At 36.6% G+C, this 13,951-nt stretch overlaps 1 protein-coding gene across 1 annotated transcript; it reads right to left on the bottom strand.

Moving 5' to 3' along the window:
* Window positions 1-873: 873 nt before the first annotated feature.
* LOC107819862 (serine/threonine-protein phosphatase PP-X isozyme 2) lies at window positions 874-12,788 on the bottom strand. The gene is made up of 8 exons (XM_016646023.2): window positions 12,272-12,788; window positions 7,181-7,333; window positions 6,046-6,108; window positions 5,887-5,972; window positions 5,481-5,556; window positions 5,133-5,401; window positions 4,946-5,024; window positions 874-1,358 (listed from the first exon to the last, which is right to left on the bottom strand). Exons 1-8 carry the CDS (start codon window positions 12,410-12,412, stop codon window positions 1,308-1,310), a joined length of 918 nt encoding a protein of 305 aa, XP_016501509.1. The 5' UTR covers window positions 12,413-12,788; the 3' UTR covers window positions 874-1,307.
* Between the last annotated feature and the right edge of the window lie 1,163 nt (window positions 12,789-13,951).

The raw sequence follows: 13,951 nt of genomic DNA, 5'->3' as shown, positions 1-13,951 counted from the left end.
AATTTGTTCTTACTGTATCAAATTACTTTCTTTCTTTTTATTCTTAACAATGCTCTTGTTACGGGTTCCGGAGAAGCTAAGTCCACAACCAGGCTTATATTTTCTTCAAGTTATTTTAATAATCTTATTTATGTTCTTGTTATTTTTATATTTATGGATCAAATTAATTCATGTGTCTATAAACCACGTTAAAAATTCAACTATACCGTTTACGGGTAAATATTATTGTGCAATTTATCTACAAAAGATATGTAGATAATCTCATGATGACTAGACTGATCTGATCGAAAGAAGACACGATCGACAAGGCTATTTTCGTCATTGTACCGTAAGTTGATGTCGAGAAGGCAGGTGATCAGGTGTTTCACGCATTCGCCGCACATTAGGACAGAAGAGAACAAACTCGTTCGTGTATTAATGGCTACGTGTGTGAGAGAGACTTCGAGCACATAATATTTATCATCCTTTTCTTAGGCTAAATGAGATAATTTATGGACCTTTTTTGTTCCACGAATGTCATATTTTTTTCAGGTAGCGTATACTCATTTAAAACTCGAAGAGGACGTATCTATTAAACAACTTTGTCAAGAAATTTAAACATTACCTTTTAACGACCCAGCCAGAAAATGTCGACATCTCATTTGAGATAATCCTATCCACATCATAGAATTACCTTTTTCACTAAAAAAAATTATGAGCTACCTCTTGATTTGTTGTCCATACGCCACCCCTCGAGGAAGTATACTAAATGTACTACCCTTACTGTGCACAAAAATGAAGCCTAAAACGTATCTCAATCAGACTGGACAAAACTTTCCTACACCTAATATCTTGCACCAAATCGAACAATCTAACCTTACCAAATGTGCACAATTTTTGTTAAGACGGCCTGAATTGCATTATATGTAACATGGGAACCAAGAAACATTTTCTGATTGGCAAAGTCCATAAGTAACAAGATGCTCAATTGTGGTCCTCGACTTCAGTCGTACAACTCCTTTACAGGAGAGTGAAGCTGCCTCAATTGCAAATTTCACTTCAGTGTCCCATTCTATTACACACTATCATTACAAGGGGAAAAAATATGGGATTTCGAAAAGGGCAATATGGCAATCGGATCTCAGTAAGATATTAAAAAACCCAAACAATGGTACCATTCTTTCTGTGAACCCAAGAAGCCTCTTCTACCAGATAACTCGTAAGTGATCTTAGTGTGAATCATTCGAGAGCATCTCCTGCATGCGCTCTACAACCATCTTGTCAACAGTGTGGGTATATTGATGGCAAAAACTAGATCCTTTGTGGTTTTAAAGGAAGTAATCTGGTGGAGGCCTTTTAGCAGGTGCTCCTCTCGATTCCTGTATTTCACCAAAAACAGAAACAAATGTAATACTGTGCAGAAGTCTCACAAAGGCATCCTGGTATAAGAGTAAAAGTGACTGTATGCTTGTCTCAGCCCATAATTGCAATGAGCAGGTACCTTTTCTTCCACAGGAATGCATAATTTCATTCTCCATTTATAAATTCACATAACTGGCGCTAATGCTTTGGTTACAAGCTATATGCACAACTATCAATCCTGCCAGATCAATTTACGCAAAGCCAAGATATGTACTTGGTTGAATATTTAGGCACGTTGAAGATGTCAGCAGTTACTGTATCTCTGAGATTTTCTGAGAGGACGGGAAAATTCATGCTTCAAGGAAATTGATTATATCACTAATATATCTAAAGGTGCTTAAGTTTGAGTTTTGGAATACATTCAAAGGTCCTTAGTGAGGGTGCCAGGGTGGGTCAGCACTACGGGAAGTAGGTTATTTCTTAACCAAGGTTTGGATGGTGCAATCCTGGAATCTCACATTAACTAACCTAAATCTCTGTGGGCTCAGTGACATGGGTATTAAATGGGAATGAAGTATTTTCTTCTTCTTTTTTTTTTTTGATAAGGAAAAATGGTCAAGTAAATGATGTCTTTTCATTTTTGTAGTAGGAAATAAACATTTTCACATTTAAGAGACTAGCTCAAAGTTGATGATTAAGTCAGGTTTCTGATGAATTTGAACTTTCATTAATAACAAGAGTGTGTCTGATGCATTATCAAAAAAGAGGGGGACTGATGTTACATTTTCAGTGACGTGATATTCAGAAGGTATTCCAAGAGGGTAGAAAAAGTACTTTCACGAAAAGGGACACATTTGATGGATAGCCTGGAAAGGACATAGAGACAGGGTGTCATGAGTTTTTCTATTTTCTTTCAACAATCCCAATTTTCAAATAGGCAGTGTCTATTTGCTGAGTTCGTACTTCTTTGCCCCGTACATTTTAGCCACATCTTGGTGCATTTGTTATATTTCATAAATGCCTCACTGATCAAAGAAATGTATGGGACGATGGTGTAAGGCCCGTAAAAATTTTCCTAAAAACCCGGGTTCCGTGATGCCAAAGTAGGCATAGAGGTTAATAATAATAGAAATTCTTTGTGGTTCAAACTTTTTGAGTTGAACAATACACTGGAAATTAAAGAAAATTTTTTGGCAGAACAACGCGTTTCTGCGGTCCATTATGCGACCGCAGAATCACTCTGCGGGCCGCATAATGGCCGCAGAGTTAGGCAGTTAATTGGGCCAGTTTGGATGAAATTTTGCGGTCGACTATGTGACCGCATAACTGTTCTGCGGTTCATTATGCGACCACAGAACATGTCTGCGGGCCGCATAGTGATCACAGATACAGACAAGTTTTTGGCTGTTTTGATCACCGATTATGCGACCGATATACGGTCCGCATATCGATTATACGATCGCAGACCTTGTTCCGGAGCTTCATTTTTGGGGTTTTTAAACCCGGCCCTATTTCGTTAAAACACATACCATGGACCATTTTGATCATATTTTCTTATATTTTTAAAGTGTGAGAGAGGGTCCTAGAAGGAGAAGAAATCTTCATCACATTGTTCTTTAATTCTCATTTAAATCTCGAAGATTATCAAGAAAGGCACCTAGGTCTTCTTATTCCTAAGAGGTAAGATTCTATCACCCAAACTCTTAATTTCAAAATGTAACTAGAATGGGCCATTAGTAAGATAATTCATGGGGATGGGAGTGCTTACCTTGCATGCATGTATCCTTGTAGTATGTGGGAAGATTGTGAGCTAATAATGGTAGAGAGTGGATTGGGAAGTGATGGAATCTTCCACAAAAGAGCCTTAAAACATTGATGCACACCTAGTGTTTGATAATATGCTCAAATGAGCTAAAACCATGTTCATCTTCCTAATTTTGGTTCAATTTTGTTATATTGCTAAAATAGATTGAAGTGTCTAATATTCTGAAACATCTTAGAGTTTTAAAGAGCTCAATTGAGGTATGTTGGCTAAACCCCCTTCTTCTTAGAATCGAACCCCACGGTGATCATGTAATTGGAGTAAGCCCTTGATCATTATAGAATTGACGATTCCTAACGTGTTTGTGTTGAAGGATGTAAGTTCAATATTTATTCTAAATGCTTCATCATGTTATCTTGTCATTGAGGATGTGTTTAAAAATGTGGAATATGTGTTAGAAATGTTAAGACTTCATGTCAAGATCAAAATAAAGGTTGTTATGCCAAATTGTATGAAAAGCCTCTATGTGCCTAAGATTCCCAAATTGATCATATGTGAATTTAATGTCTTGAATGGGAAGCCTTATTGATTTTGATAATGATATTGAATGTGGGAAAGGGGTCTGGAACTATGAAATACGGCCAAGTGCCAAGAATGATTTTGTAATCGTAACCACTAGTGTCAATGAATCGAAAGTATATGAAAGAAGTACGATATGAGATGATTGACTGAAAAAGGTAATGTCTCAAATGAGATGGCCTAGCCGGTCGGGCCGAGATCGGACTCCGTGTAAGAACACGGTGGTATTGTGGACGAAATTGTGAAAAGGGTGGATGTCTCAAATGAGATGGCCTAGCCGATTGGGCCGTGATCGGACGCCATGTCGCACACATGGTGGTTCTGTGCTGGAAAGTTATAATGAAATTGTGGTAATGTCTCAGATGAGGCGGCCTAGCCGGTCGGGCCGAGATCGGACTCCGTGTAAGAATACGGAGGTATTGTGAATTGAGAAATATCGGTACTAAAGACCACCCAACCTAATAATATGGAGATTGACTTGAAAACGTATATGATCCTTAACTTGTTGTTTTACTATTATTTGAAGCCTTATTGAATTCTTGATTGTCCCTCTTGTATTATTACTCATTCTATGGAGCTGGTGTTTAGCTATACATACTAGTGCTATTCGACGATACTAACGTCCATTTTGCCGGAGGCGCTGCATCTTTAAATGGATGCAGGTGGTTACATAGCAGACAGTGCAGATCTCAGATAGTGCTGCATCCTCTTCTCAGCGGACTCGGTGAGCCCCATTTCATTCCGGGGTCATGTATTGTACCTTTTGTTTATATCATGGTCACTTTTTGAGGTATAGCCGGGGCCTTGTTGCCGGCACCATCTTTACTCTCTTTTGTATCTTTAGAGGCTCTGTAGACACTATGTGGGTTGTATATGGGTGTTGGGAATGTTAAACAATTTATGTTGTGTTTGATCACTAGTTCCACTTTAACTATAAGAAATGTGTATTTTGAGACTTAAAGGCACAATGACTAATGAAATAATTTAGTATTGTATGAATGAGATTCCTACTGTATAATTAATGAAATCACGCCTTTTCTTGATCATGGGTTAATTGGGTAGAAAGTATCTAACAGGCTTTCTCGGTCGGGTTCACTCGGTTGAGCGTCGGTCGCGCTTCCCGGGAATGGGGCGTGACAAACTTGGTATGCAGAATTTCTGTTTAACCATTACAAGTGAAAATAACATATTGATAAATTAATGACCTCTTTGCTCATTCACCAACAAGAAAAACAAGAAATAAGAATGATTATAGGCACATACCTGTGGAGCGGCTTCAAACACACGGAACTGCTTATTAAGATTCTCATCTAGCTCAAGAATTGCGGCAACATTCCCACATCTGCAATGTACCAGGACAAATGCAAATTATTCTCGTAAAAAATACATGAAATGAACATACCCTTATAAAAAAGAACAAAATGCAAACTAACCCTGTGACTTAACTGACCTGTAACAGTAGTTCGGAGCAGACCAGACTGTAACTATCTGATTATTGAACATCCATTTATATCCTTCCATTACTAACTGATGTGCACGGCATATGTAGTCTATGTTATTTGTATGGTTAAATGAAGTAACAACACTGCCACCAAAAAGGAAACCTGCACCACGAGGACTCAATCCCCATCCATCAACAATGTCCTCCGGATCTGACCATAGTAGGTCACACATGGCACCCTCATGTGGAACTTCTTGCTTTCGATCGATAGTTCGAATCTGAGATAGAGGTGATGATGTCAATGTATTTCACCACATGTAAAAGTTCAAGCAAAGGAGTCAGAGATTAGTTCCAGACCTGGTCTAAGGTAGATATTGTAGGAGAAAGACCACCATGAACAGAGAATATCTTATTCTCAATAAGAGCGGACAAGCTGTGTTATGATCAAGACAAGGTAATATAAGTTTAGTATTACCGATAGCTAAATGTACCACGACTTGTACAGACAGCCATTCACACTGCTGGAGCGAGAAAAGAGGACATGCAGGATACCAATGTCCAGAATTTCTCAGGTCAAGTATGGTCAAGCAAATGGACAAACTTGCAAGTCATGTATTAGGTTCAATGGAAACAGAAAAGGTTGGATAAAGCGCATAACAGACAGGAAAGATCCAGTGACAAGCTTGAAAGAAATGGATCTACTGAAAATGCATTGAACAATCAGTTGTTCTCCTATTTTAGACACTAGAATAAAGTAGAAAACCTTAAGTAGTCAAAGATATCTGTGCAATATCTCCAAACATTTACTGAACCATACTTCCGCAGGCACTCATCATAGAATCCATACACCTGGAAATTTTGAAGAAAAAATAAGATGATAATAATTAAGTTTAAGAAGTTGGGGAGAAAATGAAGGACCAACCTGTGTGATCTGGCGGCTCTCATGGTTACCTCTGATAAGAGTGATCCGATCTGGATATCTCACCTGATTATACATCTCCAATTTATTCTCTTTTTTGGATAATGATGCATCACCAATTAATTGAAAGGGCAAAGGCAACATGCTCACTAAACATGAATATGGAAATAAAGAACCTATTATAAGCAACTCAACAAGGAAAGGCACAAAGAATATTGGCACATTGAAGCAACATGTTTGCTTCTATTTCAGCATGGGTTTTATAAGAGATGAACGCTCAGTTATTTTCCAAAGACGCATCAATCTAGGATGAAGCACAGCCAAATGGAAATCTTCAACAATAAGGCAAAGATGAAGAAGCGGGGGAGGGGGAGAGCATGCACAGAACCAACAAGCTAGGTAAACGAAATAACATGTCACAGATGGTCCTGAACCCAACTTATTTACAACTTCAAGAAGCAAAACCAGATTGTCATGTCACCCAGAAGAAAAAAAAGGGGAAAAAGCTTCCTCATAGTTAACAATGATCTGAAAAGCACCCAAGGGTGTGGCCTAGTGGTCAGTGAAGTGGATCGAGAACCATGATAGTACCTGTACTGGTGGGAGTTAGCAAGTACCCCGGGGAATAAATCGAAGTGCTCGCAAGCTAGTCCGGATACCACGAGAATCCCAAAAAAAATGTAATGACAAATACTGATAAGAAAAATTTCAACGGAGATATCTTTATATAACTTATTTGCCTTTTCTTCAAGCATTCCAGGGGTCTCCAGGTAGCAAAGTAAACAAGCACATGTAAGTTGCCCCGTCACATGGAAGTTTAAATGAGTCTGACCAACTATTTTGCATCCAATCCAACACAATTTCCACTTCACTTCCATTACAATTTACAAAACATCATGAACCAAACAAAGGCAGCAGTAGTTGATGTAGAACATGCAGACTACGGAGGGTAGTTTCCTGAGCTGTCAGCTTGTCTTATAGAAAAAACACAAAAGTGCGAGAAGCAGAGATATCCTTATAACCAACTTACCACAGTGAACACTAAAAAAAAAAATCAACAATAATGTAAGTCAGATAAACCTTGCATGAATATGATATCTACCCGGTATCACAGGAAACAGTTAGAAACAGAAAGTACCTTCAGAGCTAGTAGAAGAAGAAATGTCTCAACGGAATAAAATCCTCTATCAACAAAATCTCCGAGAAACAAGTAATTTGTCTTTGGACAATCACCTCCCACTTTGAATAGCTCTTTCATGTCGTAAAATTGCCCATGGATATCACCACATATCTATACACACAAGAAAATAACAGCTGATCCAAATTTGAAGCAATACCAGAACATAGATAAGTGGAACTCACATCAGAAAAAAATAAATTAAGAAACAAACATAGCACGCTCGCATGTCGCTTGTAAATGATAAGGCCAAATAGACAATATATGGTAAGAGTTTAGAAATGATCACATTTGCTCCTGTAACTTTTAGAATTTCACAAGTCCATACCACACATTTCAGTATATTTCCCAAGAGGCTCCACAAGTTCATTTTATGAAGTCATTAAGACAGCAGCACTCAATCAATATCAAGAAACTAAGCATAAGGAGATGGTCTACTTCAGGGAAAAAACAAAGGAATCAGAGCTTTTAGTAGTCAGGTCTCAAAGGTAAGCTTCTTCAAAGGTAGAAGGTGGCTCAGAACTTTGCCTCTTCCGGTCACTAAATTTATCTTATGTTAATCCCAACTGAAACAACTGATTGAAGAAAATTAACATTCAATTTAGGGTAAAACAACTCCAAGGGTAAACCAAACTTTAGAACGGTACTTCAATAATTACCAATGCATGGATAGGTCATTCTTATACCATTTCAGAAAACTTACTTTTCTTTACATTACTCCATATCTTTTGTTCTAAGGTCCATAACTTTTTCCCTTCTTTGTGACCATTCAGTTCACAAATGTTTTACTAATTTTAACTCATCTATTCTCAGAAAACTAAGTAGGCATTTTGTTTTTTTCTCCGTCTCTATTTCATTTGGAAGTAAGTTCATTCTTTATGGCAATTTACTTGAAACTGTCAGGACAAGTCTAATGACTTCTACAAAAAGAGTCTAATGACTTGGTGTTTCCTTTTTTTTCCTTGATAGGTAAAATAAACTAATGACTAGGTTATTCTCACCTATTGTGATGTTCTTGAATTGTGAAATTCAAATTAGCTATCATAACTAGCAATTAAGCATTGTTTGTTTATTGGTGATTGTTTGTCATCCCAAGCAAATCCTCTACAGTCATCTTTCTTTGCTTCTTTTGTTTCTCGACATTTCACCAGACCCAAACCAGATTCTTGAGCCCTCTCCAGATGCTGTAGTATTTTTTTCAGCAAGAACCCCAGGATTAACCCCAGTAAGCAGCAGTACCAACAATAACAACCGAACCTCAATCCCCAGCTAGTTGGTTTCTTTACAAGACAAATGACCAATACTTCTACATAACAAACAGTTGCTAGATGAGTCCTAGGAAGAAATAAGATTTAGGTTGATTAATTTTTTTCTAAAACAAACAGCTGAATAACAGAAAGTGGACTAGCATCACATTAGCGATCTCTGATCAAACATCCTCTCACTCCCATAAGGAAAAAGAAAAACACTAATCATGTTATCATTGCTCCATCCTCAACTAATACTGCATAGTATATAAAGAAGCAATTTCAACAAAAGAGAAGCAATTTCATCAAAAAGAATATAAAGAAGCAATTTCAATACCGTGAAAAGAGAAAGGAGAAAAACCCTTACTGTTAGTATTGCACAATATATGTGAGCTTGTAAATATGGGAGCTTAGGCTATACTCTGTCCAAAAAATGACGAGTTTACGCTAAATGAGATGAAGAAACTTTCTTAATTTTCAGGATTGCTAACTATAATATGCCTCAATCCCAAGCAAGTTGATGTCGCCTATATGAATCCTCACAGACCATGCCGTTCCATTAAAGCTCACCATAATCATTCACAATATTCTATTAACATTCTATATAATTAATCTTTTAATATATTTATGTAAAGCTAATACCATCTTGATATGTATTAATGAAATTTATTTGATTTATCAACAAATAATAAAATGTTATACATTAAACATAGACACATTAAATGACCCTAAACACAGGAAGACGGAGGAGTAGATGCAGGCATGGAAGGTAGCACCTTTAGCACTGATGTGGGTGGTTTGGAAGGAAAGATCTAGGAGAGGTTTTGAGGGAATAGAGTAACTTTGCACAGTTGTGGAACAGCCTCGTATTCCTTATTTCCTTTTGGTGCACCCACGAGACTCCTCTTTGTGTAGAAGATTGAGTGACTTTTGTACAAAATCATTATCTTTTTGTCAGTTTTCTTCCTTTTTGGGGTATACCACTTGTATACGGTTTTTTTGCCCAAACATTTCAATAAAATCTTAATGCTTAAAAAAATGACCCTAGACACAGTCTAACCAACAACAACAACAACACAGTCTAACCAGTTCTCTTAATATCAACATCCCCCTTCAAATTCAAGCGATGAACCAATGCATGTGTGCAAATCAATTCAAGACTAGAAAATCAAGTCATTAACACAAAATAAGTAGTTGTTTCCAGAAGCCCAGAACAGGCATCTGAATAGTGTCTTAAACAGTGTAGGTGAAAATAAAATTGGGTTGGCGCTACCGTGAAACAAAATTAACTGGATCGTGAAGCTATTATGAATACAAAGAGTCATGGCTGACTTGAAATATGCATGCAGCCAACTTGATCAAAACGTTGACAAACACAAGCATACTTTCAAGTGTCAATTGGACCATATCATTGCAATTGATGGTGCTACCTGATGATAACATAGCGCTGATTGGCAATAACATGTAGTACACTAGCTAGGAAAGAATGAAGTACAGGCTTTACAGGTCCACGGATATGGACTAATAACATCACTCCTAAACCCACACAAATGTGACTTGACATTACCTGATATAGACTAATGTCAGTATGTCACCAATCTTAGTAATTTAATGGTGCATGAGACGTGCTCTACACTGGGTATGTTGTTGTTGTTGTTTTGAGACGTGCTCTACAGACGCACCAATGAATTTAAAGCTAAGGTTTCCAATGTTCTTTCATCTTAACGACACTAACTCCAGATGTCGGAATTAGGTAGACTGAGGGAATACACAAAAGATATGCACAGAAATAGATGCGATGTCAGTGAAACAGTAACTTAAATGAAGGTGTGACGCTGTCAAAACGATAACCACTAATAGACAAGAATAGTTACACTTCCAAAAAGAAAGAAAATTTTGGGCAACTGCGCAGCCTAAGGTAGGCAGAAGCTACAATCTCTACTATAGAGATGATAGAAGAGGAGAGGTAAATTCTTATTGAATTGAGTGGTGAACAACAAATAAAGGAGCCCCTTATATAGAGTTCATGCTACAGAAAAATAAGGGAATCTACCTACTTATCGTGATGCCTAATTATGACACTATCACTAAGAATATTAAGGCCTCATTTGTTTGCACTTAATGGAGATCTGAATCTTAATTATTCAGATCTCAAACATTAAGTGCGTTTGTTTTTAAAGCCTGAATCTTAATTATTCAGATCTTAATCGTTAAGTGTGTTTGTTTGTTTTTACTTCACAGCCACTTAATGGGTCTGAATAGGTCTGTATCATTAAGATCTATAACAGAGACTTAATTTCATTAAGATGCTATCATCCATATTCATTCTACCGCCTACCATTATCAACTACCACCATGCCACCCACCACCACCATCATCCTCAATCATAGCCGGCACCATTGTCGACTACCACCACCCACCACCCACCATGCCCACCACCATCATTAACGACAACCAACACTCATTCACCTCAACTACCACAACTAACCACCCCATCACCATCAACAACCATAGCTGGCACTGACTATCATTATAAACTACCATCACCCACCACCATCTTCCTCAATCACAACTACCATCACCACCACCACCCGCCATTATTAAATATCACTACCCACCACCACCATCCTCAATCATAATAGCTACCACTAGCTACTACCTTAAACTACCACCAACCACCGTTTTTAGTCGGCATTCAGAAGCACTACCGTTAGCCATCATCACCGGCAACTATCATATTTTAAAAAGCTATATATTTTAGTGATGGAATATTAGATTAATTAGTATTTTATTTGAATTTTATGTTTATTAATTTTCAAATAAACGTAAACTTTATACATTCAGATGTTAAAAATCAAACAGTCAGAATCATTTAGTATTCAGATCTTAATGATTCGGATGTCTTAATCTTAATACACATTTTGATATCCAGACGTGTATTAAGATTCAGACGTCTTAATCTTAAAAAAAAAAAAAATGAGGCCTGACAATTAACCTAAACGTTAAAAATTAATATAGACATTCTAATATTCAGTTGCATTAATTCTCTTGAATTTCGACTACTACAAATAACATGTCCATCTCAACAGAATCTCTGACACATTCCATAATACTTCAACTCAAGGCTACCATGTCATGGATAGAAGACTATCTGTTTCATCGTAAGAGCCGAACCTTCAAATAAAATATGAATTTAGACGCATCTAAACAAAGGGAAAATGCAAAAATACTTCTATATTCCTATTGTTCATTTGGATCTTATAATTCTTATTCCAGAATTCTACTATGTGCAACTTCGTACTGCCATTTAGGCTCACGAAACACCATTTATCTTGAGCAACTAGCACTATTGTCTTCGCATTTGCCGGCGTAATTGTCATCATTTAGTTAATTTCAATGAAATTTGATATTTCCTAGGCTTTTGCAGCTAAATTTAAGAAAGTAACAAAATATTACTCAAACTTACATGGCTACAACTTCTCAATCTAAAATAACCTGCAGAACAATAATAGAATATTCTTACATGAATTTCCAACAACTCAACCTATAAAATGAAAAAGGGAGCATCCAAATGACTCTAAAATACAAGTCTTTTGGGAAGTTTGCGCTTTCAAACGGAATTGAAAAGGTTTAAAAACAATAACAGATAAAAACCCTACATCATCAACAATTAACCTAGACTGAATCCCATAGAGCAATTGGGAAAACAAATATATTGATTCATTAACCCACACTTCAGCTCAGTCACAACTTATAGTTCATCTCTCTTATATCGCTCCGACGTAGGGTTTTAATTTCGACTTACAGTGACTGGGGCGTCGACTCTCTGCACATTGCTTTCTTCAACGAGGATTTCCATAGCTTTAAGACAAAGAGCCTTCACTTCCGATTCCTTTAACGGTTCGCATCTTTTGAGCTGTTCTATTTGCCTGTCTAGGTCTGACATCTTCGTGTCTTCTTCTACAAACTTCTTCAAGTCACCGGGGAGCTCTGTAACCAAAATCTACTACTAATATCTTCTCCGATTGAAGCGCATAGGTAGGGCAATAGCAGCTGAAGAGAATGGCTCTCTTCACTCCCCTGCTGCGCCGTCGTGATTCCCGCTGTTGCCGACTTACCGCTTAAAGCTTGCTCTACTTTTTTACTTATTTTTGGTACGGTAGTTTTTACTACTTATTATGTCCCAACTCCTAATTTATGCTCTAGAAACAACAACAAAATAAAATTGACACATATTTATATATATCCAAAATAATTTAATTTTAAAATTAATTTTTATTTAAAATAATATAATTACACAAACATTTATTATTTAATTTTTCTGGTTTTGCTGCTCTACACCATCTTTTCCCCATTTTAAGCGAACGAAATTTAGAAAAAACGAACGCCTTAAGAAAATGATTGGTTTGAAAAAATGGACCATCCCATTGCCTTGAGAAAAGAATGAATGGTTTGAATAAAAGATAATGCAGTGATTTATCAGAAGAAACTAGTGAAAGGAAATAAACAGTGTCTGCCTCTTGCTTTTTGTAGTTTTGCCATTGTATTTTTCAACAACAGGAATAGGATAGATGATTTTGTGTGTATAATTCATGTACCAAATCTAGATAATTTTATAAATAGCAAAGGGAAAAAACCCTAGACTTTAAAGCTTGTTTGGATGGTTGTTACATGTTGTATTGTATTGTTACTTTAAATACAATATTTGTTTTGATTGTTACTTAAATATTATTGTATTGCATCATTAAATACTTCGTTACATAACGACGAAAAGTGTCGCTTTATGGAATGACCAATTTGGTGTGGCCGCGTCGTTGCCGTATTTTTTCTCTCATCTTGCCCTTTCATATTATTAAATAATCATATATCATTTATCTTACGTTTTATATAATATTTCTATCTCGTACCTTAATTTTTCTTTATAATATTGCAAGTTTATTTTTCATATTGTTGGTGCATGACATCATGAAACGACGAAAAATAATTATCATTTATCCAAACATTGTATACATCAAAAAGATACAGTACAATACAATACAATACTATACGATATATTATAAAAGGCAAAATACATATTTTAACCCATCGACTTTGTCCCCAAATCCCTCTTACATACCTATTAAATACGGAAATAATATTACACACCAAAACTTTAAAATGTGTGTCAATTATACACCACTTCTGTGTTTGACGACATCTGCTTAAAGATTGCTATTACACACGCCAATCAATATCTGACACTTGTCATAAACAGAGAAAAAAAGAAAATCTGAAAAGAAAATAAATACTCCCTCCTCATCTTCCCAAAGAAAAAAATACAGAAAAGAAAAAACCCTGTCCCTCCTCATCTTTCCAACCCCATCATCTTCTCCACCACCACCATACTACCACCAACCCTTCCACCACAAGCACCTTCTTCCCTAACTATAGATTCAACTCTTTGCCGATTTTTAATAAGTTTTAATAACATTCATCACAAATCCTT

The sequence above is a fragment of the Nicotiana tabacum genome, chromosome 2 (genome assembly GCF_000715075.1).
Source record: "Nicotiana tabacum cultivar K326 chromosome 2, ASM71507v2, whole genome shotgun sequence".
In the NCBI taxonomy this organism is placed as follows: Eukaryota; Viridiplantae; Streptophyta; class Magnoliopsida; order Solanales; family Solanaceae; genus Nicotiana; species Nicotiana tabacum.
This window is presented reverse-complemented; position numbering and strand designations above follow the sequence as displayed.